This window comes from Pelodiscus sinensis, chromosome 10 (genome assembly GCF_052426305.1).
Source record: "Pelodiscus sinensis isolate ZL-2025 chromosome 10, ASM5242630v1, whole genome shotgun sequence".
Classification (NCBI taxonomy): domain Eukaryota; kingdom Metazoa; phylum Chordata; order Testudines; family Trionychidae; genus Pelodiscus; species Pelodiscus sinensis.
The window spans coordinates 29,116,678-29,137,109 of NC_143061.1; the positions used below are offsets into that span (position 1 = coordinate 29,116,678).

A 20,432-nucleotide genomic window follows, 5' to 3' on the forward strand; every position below is an offset into this window, starting at 1 on the left:
GATTACAAAATGATCCATTAAAAAAACATTTACTTTTGCTTTTGTGTCCACACTCATGTACACGCAGAATTTTAAGTGTCCTCCCTGAAGCTATAGACACTCAGGGACAAGCGTTGGTAAAATGTACAATTTAAAATCAGAGAATGGGAAGCAGTCGCTGGTGAGGTGGAATGGGGTTGGGTGTGGGGGAAGCAATCTGTGACTCTAGAACTGATTATCTGTCCTGGTCCACTGACTGATTCACTGAATGGGAACACCCAACACTCTGCCTGCTCCCTGGCCACCTACACAGGAGATGAATTAGGAACCTCAGGGAAGCTATTCTCTCTTCTACGCTGCTATCTACAATACTGGCAGCAAGCAAGGGGAAAGAAAGGGCCCAACATGCACTCTCTCCCTTACATATCTACAGAGGTGCATCAAATCAGTTGACATCTGTCTTTTAACTGGTATCTTTGTACAATTCTCTACAGGATTTCTATTGGGTTGTTTTGCACAATAAAATATCAAAATTCAGACAGGTAGAGTCTTGGTAGGCACAAGCACAGAGAAGAGTACTCCCTTGCACATCTGAAGAGAGTCTTTCCACCATTTTAACAGGGTGAGAGCTTTTTGTCGGCATGTGATCATCCTGGCCACTGACTGAAATTGAAGTCAGTCTTTGAAAGATCTGAATGAGCAGTAGCGTCCACATCAATACAAATGGACAGGCTTAGTCTCAGATGTGAGCAGCATCAACAAAAATATCTAAATGGAGAAGAAAGTATGATTCACAATCTGATTTAAGGCTGCTCATAGCCTACATTTAAAAACAAAGCTATCATGATAAATAAACTCCAGTTGGAGAGATGATTCAGCATTATTATGCCCAGTACTTCACTGTAATGTAAAATAGGTTATTCTTGCCTCTAGTTCCCCTCATGCGCCAGCAATTTCCCATGTCATGCAGTTATTTAATATAGTTCCCAAATATGTCAGTGCAACTCTGATGATTTTGTAGTTGAGCAAGCTGTGGTTCTTCGTGCTTACTTAAGACAGGACTGTAAACAGGATTTCCTAACACTGATGAAATAGTTGTAGGGATCCACAGTACTCACGAGTAGCATAACATACAGGAAGAGTTTCACTTAAAGACCTTTAAGTGCTGTGTTGAAATATACACGAACTTACACACAAAAACTAATGCTAATGTTGAAGTGGAGCCTGGTTATTATACTGGAAATATTTCACATACTGAGAGATGTGAGGACAGAACAAAGGAAAACTTCAAACAACACTCTTAGGGTACGTCTACACTACAGCGCTAGTTCGAACTAACTTAGTTCGAATTAGTTAATTCGAACTAAGCTAGTTCGAACTAACGCATCTAGAACTAAAAACTAGTTCGAACTAGCGTTTTGCTAGTTCGAACTAGTAAGTCCACATTGAGTGGACTCTGAACAGGGCTTAATGATGGCCGGAAGCAGTGCCGGCAGGGCATAAAAGGAGGACTTAGAGCATGGAGATACTGTCTCAGGCTAGCCGAGGGCTGCGCTTAAAGGGTCCCGACCCCCACCCCGGACACACAGTTCTAAGGGGTGCCCCGCTTGCAAAGAAGTTCTGGCTTGGAGTGCCCTGAGTGCCCACACTGGGCACATCACACCACTCGGCCATCAGCCCGGCTGCACTTGCCGCAGGCTGCCATCTGGGGAGAGGGAGTAATTGGGGGGCTGCAGGAGAGCTTCCACCCCCAGAAGCCCGCAGAGCCAGCCCAGTCCTCCCCATCGGGGGCTCGTGCCCCATTCCTCCCTCACCTTCTTCCACTTGCCCTTCCCTAGCCCCCCTTCTTATTGATGTACAAAATAAAGCTAATGTTTCTTCCAACATTGACTCTGTCTTTATTGAAAAAAACTGGGGGAGACTGGGAAAAGGAGGTGGGAGAGGGGAAGAGAAAGGCTGGGAGAGGGGAGGGCAACTAACATGATCAGGGGTTGGGAACAGGTCCCAGATGAAGAGAGGCTACAGAGACTGGGACTGTTCAGCTTAGAAAAGAGGAGACGGAGGGGGGACAGGATAGAGGTCTCTAAAAGCAGGGGTTGGGTGGAGAGGGTGCATTCAGAAAAGTTCTTCATGAGTTCCCATAAAGAAGGACTAGAGGACACCAAAGGAAAGGAATGGGTAGCAGGCTTGAAACTAGTAAGAGAAAGTTGTTCTTCTTCCCAAAGCAAATAGTTAACCTGTGGAACTCCTTGCTGCAGGAGGCTGTGAAGGCTAGAACTAGAACAGAGTTTAAAGGGAAGTGAGATCAAGTGATGGAGGTTGGGTCCATGGAGTCCTATTAGCCAGAGGGTAGGAGTGGTGTCCCTGCCCAAAGTTTGTGGAAGGCTGGAGAGGGATGGCACGAGACAAATGGCTTGGTCATTGTCTTCGGTCCATCCCCTCCAGGGTCCCTAGGGTTGGCCGCTGTTGGCAGAGAGGCTACTGGGCTAGATGGACCTTTGGTCTGACCCAGGACGGCCATTGTAAGCTCAGGGCTCAGGGTCGGGGGTCTCAGTGGACCCCCTTGATTTTCATGCACACCTGCTCCTGGGTGGCCAGGCTGGCAGCTCTCCTGCCCTAGACGGCCACTTTCCTGTGCCTAGTGCGGAGATCGTGGACGAGGTCCACGATGTCCGCACTAGCCCAGGAAGGTGCCCGCCTCTTGCGGTCCAGGGCAAGCTCCCGGGAGCCGCCAGCCTGGTCCCGGCAAGAGGGGGTGGGCTGGGAGGCATCGGGTGGGTGGCTCTGTGCCGTGCCAGGTGCAGGGTCTGCTAGCTGGGTGCTGGCAGGCTTGCACCTGGCACGGGCACCGTAGCCAGCCCGTGCCCCTTTAAGGGGTCCGGGGCCGGGAGGGGGGCATAGAGTTTCCCTGGTGTTGGCCAGAGTGGCCACCAGGGAAACCTGGGGAGGGCTAGCCTCCCACTAGTTCGAACTAAAGGGCTACACAGCCCTTAGTTCGAACTAGCTAGTTCGAACTAGGCGTTAGTCCTCGTAAAATGAGGTTTTCCTAGTTCGAACTAAGCGCTCCGCTAGTTCGATTCAAATTCGAACTAGCGGAGCGCTAGTGTAGCGCATAGGAAAGTTAGTTCGAACTAACGTCCGTTAGTTCGAACTAACTTTCTAGTGTAGACATACCCTTATTGTCAGAGGCAGTGCACATAGATGAGGGCCAGCAGGTTTGGTTATTTTGCAGTTTTCAGCAGCTTGATCCAATAAGTGCTTCTCTCTAACAGAAGACAAGAAAAAAAATGTATACAGTACAAACACTCCTAAGCATCAGATGGGAAAGGGGCTGGAGAAAGCCAGGAAAAAGAGAAGTGGGGATGTTGGCTGATGGACCCACTAACCATGTTCCCCAAATTTTCTGCTCTAAACTTCTGTCAATGAAGCTACTGCACAGCAGTCCTTGATGGTATACATATGTGCAGTGTACATAACACACTAAATCTGGGCTCAGGTTTAAGCCCAAGATGCCCTTTCCATTTGCACAGAAATTAGCTTTACTTGGACCCGTGGTCAGAATAGTGCTGTGATATAGGTCAGAACCCAGTCATTTTGCATTGGGAACACAAGTCCAATCACCAGACTTCAAGTCTGGAGAGTCTGCCAATGCTATCCCACAATACCCTACGCTGTGCTTCCCAGTCTTCAATCCCAAAATTTACATTCATTCTCCTGAACCCAAGGCATCCACCTGATTCAAATGCAACCACATGGAAACAACACAGGCAACACTGATTTGCACTGGCTATGGCCAGCAACCAGCGGAAGTCAGGCACACTACTAGCTAACCAGAGAAACAGAGCTGACTTCTGTTTATCTTCTGTGGCATAGCAAGCAATACATTCAGTAAGAGCATAAGGAGTAATCTCATCTACAAAATTATATTGACATGACAGGCAGAACTACAGATCAACTGGACAGCAGAACAATACAGAAAGCAAATTAAGCACCTGAATTAAACTATCATTGAACCAAGGATGCTACTAGCACCTCCTGAAACTCCCCATTTTCTTAACTTGTATAAGAAATACTAATGCGTACCGGTCACTGCATCAAGCACTCAACCACCAGTGCATGACACACCACTGAGGGAGAGTTGTGATTTTATAATCTCTCCCTCACAGGTATTATCGGAGGCCACTGAGCTGCAGGATTAAAAACAAGAAGTGACTCTGGTGCTGAGGCTGGTAACTGAAGAGGCTGTGATGCCAAAGAAGCTACAGCACAACCTGGGTCCATACTTTGAGGACCTCTTTGGGGAATGTCCCAGAGAGCAGCTTCCTGCAGAACTGTCATCAAAACAAGTGCTGAAAACCTGGTTAATTTCTGTTGCTGTGTTTGTTATCTATGTATAATGGGATGGATTTCCAGATTATGGGCCTATGAAGTTATTCATTCAAGCTGAGATTTTTTCAGGGTAGAATGCATATCACTTCTCTATTGACACTTTGCCTTCCCCCAGATGCCACATTATTTCAAATTCACACTGAGAAAGGAGGGAAAGAGTTAAACAATCAGTTACCATGAAATTACTGCCAGTTACTCATTGAATTTACACAAGGCTACAAGTGCAAGTGTTATTATTTGCAATGCTAAAAGTGGCACAAACTGTAATGAGTGTCATCCCATGCCCAATCTGAAACTTTCATGACCATAATTTAGCAACTCAAACTGCAAACGACAGTATGGATAAAATGCATGTGTCATCTCCATACATTTATCAAAGTGTTTGCAGAGTCCATACACGATACAACACATTTACAAAAATCTTCCCACTGCTGGTCCATCCTCATCACAGAACCACCTCAAATACCATTTCATTCTTTGTCATAAATGGGAAAGTGGAAACACAGTAAGCAGGCAGTACGTACACTGGCTGTTCTCCAGTTCACTCATCCAGCAGTGCCTTGAGTCCATTCCTGCTGAAGATTCCCCATTCTCTTCTCAGACACTGGTGAGAGTGCTGCAAGCCACGATAATGCAGACTGCCACTGACTTCCGGATGGTTTTGAGGGTAGTGCCAATGGGATTTCAGCCTGCTCAATGCACTTTCCATCACCATTCCACATCTATTGAACATATATAATTGAACCTTTTTTTGCCATGTCCATTGAAAATAGTGTATGGTTTCCCAAGTCATATCAACATGTCCCTTAGAATGGCAATGAGGACAACTTCATTTATAATAATGTTATTCAATTGGAACAGTATCACAGCTGCTCCATGAAGATGAAGTCCATCTCTGAACACCCTGACACTGTGCACCCTGCCAGTGTACTCCATGTTAATATACATGAATCTGTTCCGATGGTTGACCAGTACTTGCATAACAGAGCATCCTTTGTGGTGTATGTACTCATGTGTTCCTTGCAGAGGGCATGAATCCCATGGAGGGTCCTGGCACAGACTGGAAAGCCTATTCTCTGAAAACCTGTAAATGTGCACATGCCTAAGACAGAAAAGCCAGCTATTAAGAAAATTACAGAGGGTTAAAGAGCTTGAGGGTATCCCACAGGAAGAAATTCCCAACTGCTTCATCCTGGGTCTCAAAAGTGTTTTTGAATTTGCATGGTGACAGCAATACCAATCCAAAGCCAAGGAATCTGTGGCCTTGGGGAGATTTTAAACAGAAGCCGTTATTGGACGATTATTTTTTAAATCTCTTGCCGGCCCCCGCCTTCTACACTTTAGTAGACACAAAATGGGTTAACTTAGTGCATGAAAATGAGGAAGGAACATTGAAAAAAAATACAATTGTGTTCCGCTTGTAAAGACACTTCACTATTCTTAAATGTACAAGTGAAGATTTCATTCAGCATAGAAACCACCACCAAGTATTCCTTCAACACAAAGGAGAATTTCTTGTTATCATAACTCTTTTTCCAGGTACCTAAAATACCTATATTCATAGAGATTATTCAGTATTTAGATTATGCTAATGACTTATGCTTTTATGTCTTCTGCTCAGATGAATGTTTTAAAATTGTGCTAAGAAATGAAATATAATTTTCTTTTAGCAAGAAATGTTAAAACCTGTATGCTATTATTAATTCACAGTACAGTTATTCCCCTTGGAACATGTTGCTTTTAAGCCCTAACCCTGATATTTATACTCAAGGTTATATATATATTTTTTTAAATGTTCCATGGAACAAACTGTCTTCTAGCCACTGCTATGATACCAATCTATGTTAGTATACTAACAGAGTCCTACTTTAATGTATAGTATGTTAGAAAATAATAAAATAATCCAGAAAATATATTTTCCCAAAGGTTTACAAAGGGAAAGGGTTTAATTTCTACAGGAAATAGAGCACAAATTTAGTCAACAGATGTAGTTAATGCAATGAATTAAGATACTTCTGAATGCATTATTCACAGGTCTGTAGCATGCCATATTATAAATACTAACTTTTTTAAAAAAAATACACTTTTATCTTCAGCTTCTCTTTTAAACAATGAACTGGAGTAACATCAACATCACCAATGGAACATCTCTTTCTGGACAATGCCACAGAGACACCAGAATTGTACATATTGTATTCCCAATCCTATACACTGTTATTTTCCTCACTGGAGTTATATTGAACAGTTTGGCTATTAAGGCTTTTTTCCACATTCCAAGTTCTTCGACTTTCATCGTCTACCTCAAAAACACATTGGTTTCTGATTTTATTATGACTCTTATGCTTCCTTTGAAAATTCTTACTGATTCAGGACTGGGACCATGGCAACTTAAAGCTTTTGTTTGTCGCTTTTCAGCTGTGATATTTTATGAAACCATGTATGTTAGCATAGTACTACTTGGACTTACTGCTTTTGACCGATTTCTCAAGATTGTGCGACCTTTTGGGAAGTTTTGGGTGCAAAATATCACTGCCGCACAAATTCTTTCAGGTCTCGTTTGGCTTTTCTTCTTCGTCCTTTCCTTGCCAAATATGATTTTATCAAACAATGAAGCCACACCTATGTCTGTGAAGAAATGTGCTTCTCTGAAGAATCACTTAGGACTGAAATGGCATGCAGCTGTCAATTATATATGTCAGTTTATCTTCTGGACTGTGTTAATTCTAATGATTATATTTTATGCAATTATTACCAAAAAGGTTTATAAGTCTTATATAAAAACTCAAAAGAAAGATAGAAAAAACAAGCAGAGAACTAGTGGGAAAGTATTCATCATTGTAGTGGTCTTTTTTATATGCTTTGCTCCGTATCATTTTTCTAGAGTACCATACACACTAACTCAAACTAGCAATAAAATGGACTGCAAGGTACAGAACCTTTTATTCATTGCTAAAGAAAGTACTCTTTGGATAGCTACTACAAATATTTGCATGGATCCTTTGATATATATAATTTTGTGCAGATCATTTGTAGAAAAAGCATTCTGTGTTAAAATGAAAAAATTTAGCAATACAATTCGGGAAAATCAAACAATCCTTTTGGACACCAGGATATCTGTATAGCTTCTTGATTTGGTATAACTTTATAGCTTTCTGTAATTTGCACTAAAATATTTGCAGAGAAATTAAAATTTACTTTGTGTCGAGGTGTTTTGTTCTAGAACTAAACTTAAAGTACTGTTCTTCTCTGAAATGTGACTTTTTAAAAATGGCATAGTCTTTTCACATTTGTGCAGTTATATTGTCAAAAGGTACTCACTTAAACAAATAAAATGGTGTTTCTCTAACTGCCAGGCCCAAAAACTCAGCTTGGAGTCCAAGAAAGAAATTGGGTTCTTTTAACCTGATGAATCATCATCACTAAAAAAAGTTCTGCCAGCCAAAATTTCCTCAAGGCACCTGTGCAGTCACAATGTCTTAACAGTGTATCTCAAGTGATAATTGTGAAACCTCACTGCCTTCAGTGAGATTGCACAGGTGTTAGGACATATAGAAAAGTCATGTAAATGATAATACAATTAGAATAGATGTTCACATTCTCACACTGCTATAACAAAAAACATATATGGTTGTGACAATTTTCTTCCACTATTTGATCTGAGGAAGTGGGTCTGGCCCACGAAAGCTCATCACCTAATAAACCATCTTGTTAGTCTTTAAAGTGCTACATAGTCCTGTTTTTTGTTTCAGCTACACCAGACTAAAACGGCTACATTTCTATCACACTGCTATGTTAGCTTTAAGTAGCTAACAGGAATAGAAAGCACTAAGATTTGTTTGGTTGTGGGGGTTTTTTGGTTTTATTTTTGGTTGGTTGGGTTTTTGCACCTCTAATTCAAGTAAATAAAGACAATATAGTGATTGGAGATGGTGAATAAGAGCATGGACTAAAAATACTTTGCCTAACTTGGGTAACAAGATGCATATGGCAGAGTAGACAAATATTTAACTTCTCTCTATTGCACCTGAGAAACTAGGTACACTTTAGCATAGAGTTCAGTGGCATCTAAGAGAAACTGCAGATTTTTGCATATTGAATCGGGAGGCTCCTATTAAATGTTAAGGTTTTGTTGCTCTTAAATGGCACTGCTGGTTGTTGCTTACTATATATGGAACCACATGGTAGCAGAGAGGAAGAAGAATTTTGCTTGATACTGAAAATTATAATGAGGTAGATGGGGCAAGTCATTCCCTACCTCTCCCCAACTGCACATTGCATCTCTCATTTTCTTGTCTCCTCCATCTCCCACTTTTCCCTCCTTGGCACTGTAGCGATGAGGAAAGGAGAAGATATTTGTGTATGGGAGGCAGCACTGAAGCAGCAGGAGTTAACTTGGGCTGAGAGGCACAGCCATTCTATTTTTGTATAAGTCTTTCCAAATCCCAGGGTGGTTGTGTTTTAGGAAGACTAGGCTGAGAGCCATTCAGCATCCAGTCCTGTATTTCAGCTCACCCATTGGTGAGTAAAACCTAAAATGTGCCTCCCATCCCTTGCTGTGGGCATTTAATACCCGAATCCCTGAATTCATAAACTCTGAGTGCAGAGGTGGGAATAAATAATATTAGACAAGCCCTCTTCTCTCCTTCCACCCTGAACTACCTGCCAGATTCTACTCATCTGATACCAGGAGAACAAACCAAAAAAAAAAAAATCCCCACAAGAAGAGTTTAGAAGTGCAACCAACTTTTTAAAATCATTTTAGGGAGGAGCAATGAAAAACATTTGTTCAGGTCAAATCAAAATGTTTTGTTCTAAAAGTGTCAAAACAAAAAATGTTTTGACATTTTCAAAAGATTTTTTCCAATTTATTTTTGGATGAAACTATTTGTTGAATTCAGGCAAATTTCAGGAAATATTGACAATGCCCTGAAAAACGTATTTTTGGGGGGGAAATTACCAGTTTTTAACCATTTTGTGGGTTGAAAGATGACAGTTTTGCAGGGTTACCCTGAAAAGGCAAAATGCAATAGAATTCAAACTCACCACTCCCTAAAGACTTTTTCCATTTTAAACCCTGACAGCCCTTGTAGAGGATCTTCCTAGTCCTTTTTTAATGGCCGTGTACTCTGTGGTGTGACATTGTCTGATTAAAATATGACAACATAGATCATTGTTGCTACTACTGTTATATAATTGCAACAAATCTTGCATAAAGTGTGGCATGGAAAAGTTATGACATGATGCATATGATTATGCCATTTATGGGCATGTGAATTTTTGTATTTGACAAGTTATGATTATTAATTGTATATCTGTATTTCAAATGTTTACTCCTACAAGGCATATAGCTAGCATATTGTCAAGGAACTACTGATATTAGATACTGAAGGATTGGCAATAGCGTGATCATTGGGTAAAATTTGAATTACATGTTGAATGGAGTATGTAGCTGGTCCTTTGGGATCAGAAGGACCCTTTGATTGATGAAATTGACTTTAGATAACCACTCATCATTAAGGCCTTGTCTACATTTGTTTCCAAGAACCCCTTTCTGACAACAAAACCCAGAGAGCGTTCACATTGCAATGTAGCAAAAGTAATGGCATACCCCCATTTTTGGTAACAAAAAACTTCCACCTCCACATGAGACTTTTGTCTCTACCCCACCTTTATTGTTGACATTCACATAGTATGCACTACGTTGAGTTTATTGGTCTCCAAGATGTTTCTCACTGTGTCTGATTAGCCATTCTGGCCAGCACAATGAACTCTGCTGCTCTGCAGACATGTAAACAAGTAAACAGATGCACCTCTCCCCACCTACAAACCCCAGGAACTTTAAAAATCCATTTCCTGGTGTCTGGATCATAGTATATTGGTTCTCCTGGCTCATTGTATAGTTGTCCTCATGCTGTCTTCGCAGTGAGCCAGGGGTGAGTGTCGCTCAAAGTGCTCTCCTGCTTGGAGAAATGCAGGGCTTTAAGATCTTATTGATGTGTGGGGTGAAGAATTGCTGTACTCACAGCTGCAAGTGACCAATAGGAACTGGAACAAATACAGCCACATTTCAAAAGCCCTATGCAAGAAGGGGTATGCAAAGCCAAGATAACTCTGTCAGGCACACCAGAAGCTGACAGAGGCAAACAGCTGCTCTGGTACTGCACCCAAAACATGATGTATATAAGAACTAGATGCAAACCTGGATGGGGACCTGTGACAGGGCACCTCCGCCCCGCACGGGAACCCCTCCCAAACTCCGAATTGGGGAGTCCAGGGAGACGCGGAGCCCAGTCGGGGAACGGCCAGAAAGAGCGTGGGCGGCAGAGTGGGAGATGCGGCCCATCCACTGCCAGGGGCGCAGATGGATGACATCACCTGAGACATCACCCAAATGATCCAGGAAGGGGGGGGTCGGGGATGCCGGGGAAGGCGGAGCACCGGACGCCACGGCAGGGAGTTTAAAAGGAGGTAGGGAAGCCCGAGGAGGAGGAGGAGCGGAGGAGAGGGGAGACGGCAACCGGAGAGCGGAGAAGGTGTATGCCAGAGTGTGTGATGGGAGGACCCAGGAGAGCGATCGACCAGGGTGAGCTTTAACCCGGCCTCCACCGGTCGGACATAAACGCGGAACTGGGGAAGATGTTGCCCAGGGCAGGGTCGTGGACCCAGTGAGTGGAGGAGTTTAGGGGCCACAGCCCCCTCCACTGAGCAGGTACCTAGGTCCCCGCCTTAGGGCCCTGGGCTGGGGTTCGGAGAGAGGGAGGGCCCGAACCCTCTTCTCCGGTATCCTGGGTGCAAATCCAGTGCTGTATGGGAAAACAACCATACGGCGTGACCCGCGTAATATAAGAATAAAACAAACCAAGAAACCGCTACCGTGCACAGCGGCTTAAACTGGTACTTGGTAAACAGAGGGGAGTGGGGAAGACATGAACCCCAAAAGGGGAACTTGTAACAGGACCCCACGTCCATACCCCAGGAGTGTGCAAATTTCCCAGAGCAAAGTCATCAGAAATCTTTGCTCCAGAGTCAGAAGTTATTGATGAAGAGGTGAAAACGGACAAAGGTCTTAGGGTCAATCTGGTGACAACTAGTGTGTCAGGCAGTAAGAATTTTTTCTTAAGTCCCAATGTTTGCAAGGACTCTCAACAACTGGATATAGAGCATGAAGCAAGGAAAGGGCCATGGGGCCATGCAGCAAGCAAAGAAATGTAGGGTAAGTTGCTATGCAGGTGGGGTGGGCGATGCAAGGCGTTGATTCAGTGCAGCCGAAGGAGAGGGGATCCGAGTGGCCCAGAATGCTAAGATGCACTAGCACAGCTGCAAGGGGAAAGGGTCAGGGGGTGGAAGGAGGGGAGAAGGACAGAGGGCATGCAGGGTTGTTCCAGTGCAACTGAAGGAGGGGGGGCCACAGCAGCCACGTGGGGCAGTTAGTCGCTATGTATCGCAGTGGGGTGGGCTGCGAAAGCACAGGCAGAAAGTTTCTGTTGCAGCAGGGTAGAGGAGGGGAGGGCAGCAGCTTGGTAAATTGCTCTTGAAGCCATAGGGGGAAGAGGTGCAGCAGCGCGGGGCGAACGAAGACGGTCTTCCTGGGAGCTAGCCAAGCCCAGCCTTGGTCCTTGTTATGTCCAGAGCATCGATGTGCACACAGACGTTGGTAGAATCCTGCTTGGAGATGGAGCTGAAGCTTTGCCTGAGGTACTTAACTTTCTCTCAGAGATTCCATGGCAGGGCTTCCATTTCCCCACCGCCATGGTACAACATGCTTGTACTGTGCTGCCATTCCTCAAACCATGCTGCTAGAACCAAGGCAGCACAAAGTTTGGCTGCATACTAAATTAGAGTTAGACACAAACCACAACAGAAGATCTAAAAACCTATTCCCCCAACCCAATTACTGTCTTTTGGAGAACTTTGGATCAGATTCAGAATCAAACTTTACAACTAAGACAAGTCTTTTTCATGGGCTGTACCATAACTTTGAATGTAAACAGCTCCATGACTTTCACTAAGGTCAGATATGGTTCTGCTTCTCAATCTAAACTGTAATTCAAGCTTATCTTGAGTGTAATGAGAGAGAGTCCCATGCAGCTCATTGTAGAATAACTCTATGATAAAGCTCTATGCAAATTTCTAACAGACCTTGAAGAAGGAAACTTTTTATTTTGTCTTTTCACATATGCTGAAAACATATTCTGCACAGTACATGCAGCAAGGCAATACCAGCTAATGGAGGGTGTAACCACAATATGAACTGAGTTGTTCATTAAAATAGGGGTGTGTCAAAGGTTTTACAGAAATCTGAATCAGCTTTTTTTATCTGCCTACATCTTATGACCGTGACAGAGGCAGAAATATGAACATTTATAGTACAGACAGAAATATGAATACTTATAAAAGGGCACAGTTGTTGCAAAAATAAAAGACACCCAATTTTTGCTCAGTTTAGAAAGAAGCATCTGTTAGATTTTGAAATGTTTGCACATTGTCCTGTCTTTTCACATGTTTTTACATTTCTGGTTTCCCTCTGGAGAACAGGAAACAAACTGTCAAAATGCTGGCCTTACAGCATGTTGGAAATATTATAAAAATCATGTTCTCCTGAGATTTGCAGTGCAATTTTACAACTCAACAAATATAGTCAGACCAGAAAATTGTTTTGCTTTGCCTAACACTATTTTACAATAGAAATTTAATGTCCCATAGTATAAAAGAAAATTCAAATCCATAGTTGCTTTACTGGAGGTCACATGGCCAAGTGTCAACCAACATGGCTTGCACTGACAAAACAAGAAGGTAACACTGTATTTATTAAAATAAGGAATGGACAAACTATCAGAGGTAAACTTCCCCCTGAAATTCACCCACACTCTCCAGCCATTCTTTTTAAAGATTTTTTTCTATTTTCACAGCTTTCTTTGCCTCCATCCTTTTTGCTTTTGTCTGAAGCTGGAAGCAGAAATGCTTGAAGACACTCACAGGAGACTTCTGACTTGACCACAGCCAGGAAGTACCAGAAACCTCACCACAAAGATTATTCTTTTTTGTCTCTTTCATGCAGTGAATGGATTTATGTAATTCCTATATAAACCCTAAACCAACATTTCACACTCTGGATGGCTTTCCAGAGCTTAATCTTTTCACAAATGCAATTTGACAAGGCTGGCTGGAGCATCTTAGATTCCAGAACTGATACTAAAAAAATACCCTGGTTTTGGCTGACAGAGCAGCCATTCAGGAAGAAAACAACAAGCATAAGATTTTCACTATAGGCTCCTTTGGATTTGATGCATCATTACTGAAGAAGAGCTTTTCCTTTAATTAGAACATCAAATTTCTCTCTTGTGTTCTACCACCATGGTGAGGAAAAGAACAGACACACTATCTATTGACTAACTGACCAATTTAAACCTCATTCTTAATCTTCACAAGTGATTTCATCACTGGACCCAACCACATCAGCCACTATATCAGGGGTTCATTTAACTGCACATCCACTAATGTGATCTATGCCATCAAGTGCCAGCAATGCCTTGCTGCCAAACTAGACAGTCTCTACAGGAAAGATTTAATGGACACAAATCAGATATCTGAAAACGAAATACACAAAAAACCTGTTGGAGAACAATTTAACCTGCCCGGGCATTCATTAATGGATCTCAAAGTCACCACGTTGTTTCACGCCAATTCCACAAGCCAAATACACAGGGAAGTATTGGAACTTAACATTATTTACAATTTTGATTCCTATCACAGTGGTACAGGCAGTCCCCGACTTACGCGGATCCGACTTATGTCGGATCCGCACTTACGAACGGGGCTTTTCTCGCCCCGGAGCTCACGGGCAGCGGGTCGCCACCCGTGTCCTCCGGGGCGAGAAAAGCTTCTCCCGGTCTCCCTGGTCTTCTGGGGGGTGGTCCAGCAAAGGCGCTGGACCCCCCAGCAGACCAGGGACACCCGAGCAAAGCCGCCCAGGCGGCGGGGGTCCCGCTGCCTGGGCAGCTTTGCTCCCGAGCAAACGAGCAAAGCCGTCCAGGCGGCGGCTTTGCTCGGGTGTCCCTGGTCTGCTGGGGGAGAAGGGGTCCAGCGGCTTTGCTGGACCCCCCCAGCAGACCAGGGGGACAGGAGCAAAGCCGCCCAGGCGGCGGGGGTCCCGCCGCCTGGGCAGCTTTGCTCGGGTCTCCCTGGTCTGCTGGACGGGGAGGGGGTGCAGCTAGTGCGCCCCCCCCCCAGCAGACCAGGCTTTTGTTGCGGGACGCCTCGGGTAGAGCAGCTGGGGTGCTGCCAGGTTGGTCCTGTGGGAACCTACCGGGCAGCGCCCCAGCTGTTCTGTCCCAGGCTCCAGATTCAGCAGCTGTTGAAACTGATCAGGCTGATTCCAGGAAGCTGGGGGCAGAGCAACTCTGCCTCGGGCTTCCTGTAGTCAGCCCCTGGTCAGTTTCAGTGGCAGCAGCTGAATCTGGAGGCAGTTCCGACTTACATACAAATTCAACTTAAGAACAAACCTATAGTCCCTATCTTGTACGTAACCCAGGGACTGCCTGTATGAATAAAGTCACTGGCTGGCTGGCACACTACCTTCCACATTCTAATGATTTAACCAACTAAACAATGGGTACTCAGAGAAGGTGCAAATTGTTCTTATCAGCTTCTTGTAACTTGAACACTCTAATTCACTATTTTTCCCCCTTTCCCTATTTATTCTTGGATCTGGACTTTTAATACTCCATTCATCTGAAGAAGTGGGTTGTGCCCACAAAAGTTCACAATACCATCTACATGTTTTGTTAGTCTTTAAGATGCTGCTAGACTATTCTTTTTTTTTAAAAGTTTTCCCAGTTACAGACTAACTCGCAAACCCCTCTGAAGCTTTTATAACATTTGTGTGGGGTTTAAATTGGTTCTGAGAAATAACCCCAATAACCCCTTCTCTCACAACTCTCCTCCTCTTCACCATTACTGTACACCAAGTGGACTCTCAGCACTATTCCTTTATGTACTATTAGCAGAAGTACCCAGCGCTGCTCAAGTCCTTAACTGTAGCAATATTTGGGGAGAGAAGGGCTCAGAGCAAGAGGTTGGGTGTGGGAGGGGGGGTTCAGGCACGGGGGAGCAGTGCAGGACTGAGGACAGAAAGTGGAAGACAAAGCAGGGAGATGAGAAGCCGGGGGGAGAGGGGAAGCTTACCCCCAAAGCATTGAGAGTGGCATTACTGTGGCAGCAGCTCATCCCATGGAGCCAGGGTTGTGCTCTCCAGCCAGCAACTCCTCCTGCGGGGCCAGGGCTGCATGGGATGGGTGGCTCCTCCCAGAAGACCAGAGCTGCATGGGCTAGGTGCAGCCTGCAACTTAGCTTGAGGGGAATGCAAGGCTCAGAGAGCTGGCCCTGGGTCCAGTCTTCACCCTGTGGCCTACAACCTGTTCAGGGTGGGCGAGGCTCTGAGGGCCACTTCCATTTCCTGCAGCCTGTCCAGGCTCTCTGCACTGGTAGCAGGCTCTGGGGGCTGGCCCCAACCTGCACTGGCCCCCTCTGCAGTCTGTTTCAGAGGGAGTGTGAGATTCCGAGGACCAGCACTGGCCTCCAACAGCCCCCCCTCTCTGCGCTAGGGGAGCAGGCTCTGGGGGCTGTCCCCACCCCATAGTGCTATCCCAATGGCCTGCAGGCTGTCTGTGGTGGGGGCAGGCTCTGGGGGTTCAATCTAGGCCTCCAGGGGACCTCTGTGTTCAGCAGGCTGTCAGCAGAGGAGAGTGAGGGTCCCAGAGCTGGGCCCAGCCTCCAGCAGCACCCTCATGTCCTGTAGGCTCCCTGCACCAAGGAGGGGGAGCTCTAGAGAAGGCTGCCCTGGCCTGCAGTGTCCCCATCCCCACTTCCTGAAGCCTGTCTGAGGGGAGAGAGACTTTGAGGGCTGGCCCCAGCCTCTAGAAGACACACCCCTCCCTGGTGGCCTGCAAGCTGTGCTGGAGGGTGGGCTACAGCCAAGGGCTGGAAGTGGATGAAAGGATTTGGGGCAGGTAGGCTACTTATTGGTATGCTTGCAAGCAAGACGGCGAAACCTCAAAACAAGAACATAAGAACGGTCATACTGGGTCAGACCAAAGGTCCATCTTGCCTAGTATCTGTCTTCTAGCTGTGGCCAATGCCAGATGCCCCAGAAGGAGTGAATAGAACAGGTATTCAAGTGATTCCTCTCCTATCATCCATTTCCAGCCTCTAACAAACAGAGGCTAGGGATACTATTCCTACCCATCCTGGCTAATAACCATTGATGAACCTAACCTCCGTGAATTTATCTAGTTCTTTTTTTTGAACCCTGTTAAAGTCCTGGTCTTCACAACATCCTCTGGAAAAGAGTTCCACAGGTTGACTGTGTTGTGTGAAGAAAAACTTCCTTTTGCTGTTTTAAACTTTTGGTGACCCCCTAGTTCTTATGTTATGGGAACAATTAAAAAAGCATCGTCTCCTGATACTTGCAATCCAAGTTTACATCTCAACAAGGATAAACAGATCACTCCCTTGGTGGTACGGCTATCCCCAGTGGACACACTGCAATATAACTCTCTCCTGCAGGCTTGCTGCCCCCAGTAGCCACTCTCATATTGCATCCCTCAGAACAACAGCACTGTCCTTTGCATATTATGAGAAAGTGTCTTTTCCTGGATCTTCTGGTTCTCCTGGCATAACCAAAACCTAACCTTTCTTTAAGTTAGGAGAAGAGGAAGCTGCCTACCAAATTTGGCGGTCCAAGCTTTTACCATTTAGGAGGAATTATTGAACAAATGGAATCTCAGACAGACATACAGATGCACTCTAAAATATATATAACGCCCCCCACATACTTCCTGTCTGGGCTTTCTATGTCACTTCCCTAAAACAGCCACTTGAGTTTATTCTGCCCACTTTTAATTTATTTATAAGTCATTTTGTTTTCCAATCATTTTAAGAGGGTCATGCAGCCAGGTTCTGCAGGAACCTCACATGCTAAATATAGTCTTATTTGGATAAGCCCCAATTCTCTGTTTTTAAATACGAGAGCTGGTCTTTTCATGGTATTTTAACTTCAGATCACCAGATTTCACATTTTTTCAGCTGTAGGAATAACCCAGTCAAGCATTAAAAGTTCATAAGAGCCCCACAAATACCAACACTAGACCCCATATATACTCCTAATTTTTAAGCAGCGGTCATGCAAGCCTTCTAACAAGGCAACAGTACCTCTCTCAATTTGTTAGAAATAAATTTGTGTTGTAGACAGCAGTTGGGAATCCAAGGAAGATATACATGGTATCCAAGCTTAGAGGTGCTATATGAAATCAATCCTAAAATAGATATTGGCAAAATACTAATATTATAGGAATTAAGCCAAATGAGTTAAATATACAAGCTGTGGTAGTTCTCCTTCAGAAATGAGGAACCAATCACCCAAGAGACATAACTCCAACTAGTGATCCACTAATGCTGAAGTGCAAAAATAAGGGTATGAAGATGAAGGGAAGACAAACAGATATTTTTGCACTTTAGTTCTTACTGAATTCCTTTCTTTGTCCCTTTAGTAGAGTGGGTATCAGGACAAAGCAAAAGTACATGACTTCCGTAAAGCAGTAAGCAGAAAAATATAGTTCCATAAGCTAAAACTTATAAATGTCCACTAGAAGAGCCTGAATAGGCATTGACAGTTAATGTGTGTATTTCCAATCAAAGGAAGATGATTAGTGGACAGTGCCATACAAACTCTAAGAACCTCCTCTGATGTGGTTATAACTGTTCTCCATGTGCACACTCAGTTAAGTCAACAACATCTCAGAGTAGCTTCATTTTCCAAAGAGGCACACAGAAGTAGGCATGTCTTCATGTTCCATAAATCTGTGGGTGTTTCTAAAAACAGAAGAATATTCTACTTGCAGTCAAAACTTATGTTTCAGAATTACATTAAAATACATCGTCAGCCTCTGCACCTGAAACACACAGAACGCAAAAGCTTTGTTGAATACCACTTTAGAAAGACTGAGGAATCATGCCTTGCTGAGGAATCAAGCTAGGCGTCAAGTTTGGCTCATTCCCTTACTTTTTGGTTAAAAACACGATAAATAAATCACTTGTATTTTCCAGATGGTAAATGTGTATTAAAACATAAACTTAACAATCTGACAATAAAAAGATTTAGTATGAAGCAACATAATAATTGTTCTAAGAAATCTATTGAAGACTTATGAAATGTGAGAATTACTCTATAATCACTAGAATAATATATTTGCAAGCACATTCCACCTTTAAATAATCTGAATAATAATAAAGTTATGGGGTTGATTCTCAGCTGCTCTTTTCATCAAAGTTTTTCATTTCTTTCATGCCACTTTCATGACTAACCCCTCTGTATTCCCTTTAGACATGGGCTAGCCTTGACAAGCTTCAGCTTGAGAACTGGCACGCACATCTGGATTAAAAAAACGCACGTATGATCTTATTTTTAACCTTTTCAAACTCCATCAATTTTCACTGACGTATCAAAATACATACAATCATTCAAAGGAAAGCTATTAGGTCGGTGCCATATGCCCAGAAAGAAACAAATGTATTCAGCCCTTTTAGTGTGCTAGTTATTTATAACATGACCAACACAATTGTAATTAATCATTATTAAAAAATTCCAGCTATTATATTTTGGGATACCAGTAACTAAACCTTGGCCTTTCCTAACAAGTATTAAAACTATGTCAAAGAAGGCTAGCTTTATTTTTCATTGAATTGCGTGCGTGTAAGTGAACATGCATGTCTGTCCACCCTACATTTTATAGGCAAGTCATACTCCAAAGGAAGAATTCATATGGGATTGCGTACCTTATAGAAAAACGTCACAAAACTTAATAAAGAGGATAACCCACGAGTAAGGCTTGCAGACTAATGAGTGTCTGCAATAAAGCCAGCGGGCACCTTATATCCTGCACAGACTTGGGGAACGCACTACAAAACCTAGTGGGAATTATCTTAGCACTTGATAACACTTCAGAACAAAACCAGTAAGTTTGCAATTTGTTAGTGCAGCTGAAGCATTGGTGGCTACAGTGTAACTAGCCAACTGGAGTGAATAACCTAGTTACTGGGATTGCAGCTTGTACTTTCTGATAAAAGACCAAAAGGTAATATGCAGAAGCGTAATGTATGTTTCCACTGGCTCACTTTGTATGACTGCCATTTGCCATACAGGATCTGACCTTGAGGAACAGACATCCAATTCCTGAAATCAGGAAGCACACCACATTTTTACAAAAATGCAGAAGCACGTAGGCATACCTTCCTTTGACAAAAACTGGATAAAAGCACAAGTGTATTCACAACTCAGACTCTAGAGTGGGCGTTCTTTTTATTTGTTTTGGGGGGGGGTTTTGGATACAGGCAATAGGATGGAACAGTGCACCAGTACAGTGATAGGGGCTCTCTGATAAGCAGGGGATTAGACGCATCTGGTATTAGCACTGTTTTTCCAAGCTGGGTCTGTTTAAGACATGAAAGTGAGGATGAGGAAAACTGTCTCCTGTTGTTGGCATGGTTGGGTAAAGACAAATTCAAAATCAAGGACTTTAGAGGAGGACAATATATATATATATATATATATATATATATATATATATATATATATACACACACACATACACACACACACACAAGACAGGGAAGAACTCACAAGGGATCAAATGCGCTCCAGAAGCAGTTTTGGCTTGGTAATCATTGCAGGGGAGTTCTAATAAAAGGTAGTGTTTTTAGATGATCTCACCAGGGACTGGATAAATGGAGAAAGAACCACCTTCTTCTCCTGGTTTAAAATGAAGTTACCTTTCTCCAACTCTCTTAATAAACAATAGCCATTAACTTCACTCTTAATTTAAGCAAAGATTTATCTATGTTCCTGGACCCTTGTTTGTAGCAATGCAATAATGCTCTTATTGTAATTAGTATGGACTAATTATTTTTTAGTTACTTACTAATTTAAGTAACTTTCTTAGTTAAAATCTGTATATAACATTTTGATTCTACTCATCACATAGAACAAAATATCTGATCAAATTATAACA

General features: G+C 43.4%; 2 protein-coding genes across 2 annotated transcripts in view; one reads left to right on the forward strand and one right to left on the reverse strand.

Moving 5' to 3' along the window:
- MED12L (mediator complex subunit 12L) overlaps positions 1-20,432 on the reverse strand; it is a 479,380-nt gene that overhangs the window by 247,789 nt on the left and 211,159 nt on the right. The window lies entirely within an intron of this gene.
- P2RY13 (purinergic receptor P2Y13) lies at positions 5,773-10,741 on the forward strand. Its single transcript, XM_006115944.5, has 2 exons — positions 5,773-5,907; positions 6,465-10,741. The coding sequence occupies exon 2, from the start codon at positions 6,480-6,482 to the stop codon at positions 7,488-7,490; it is 1,011 nt and encodes a 336-aa protein (XP_006116006.3). The 5' UTR covers positions 5,773-5,907; positions 6,465-6,479; the 3' UTR covers positions 7,491-10,741.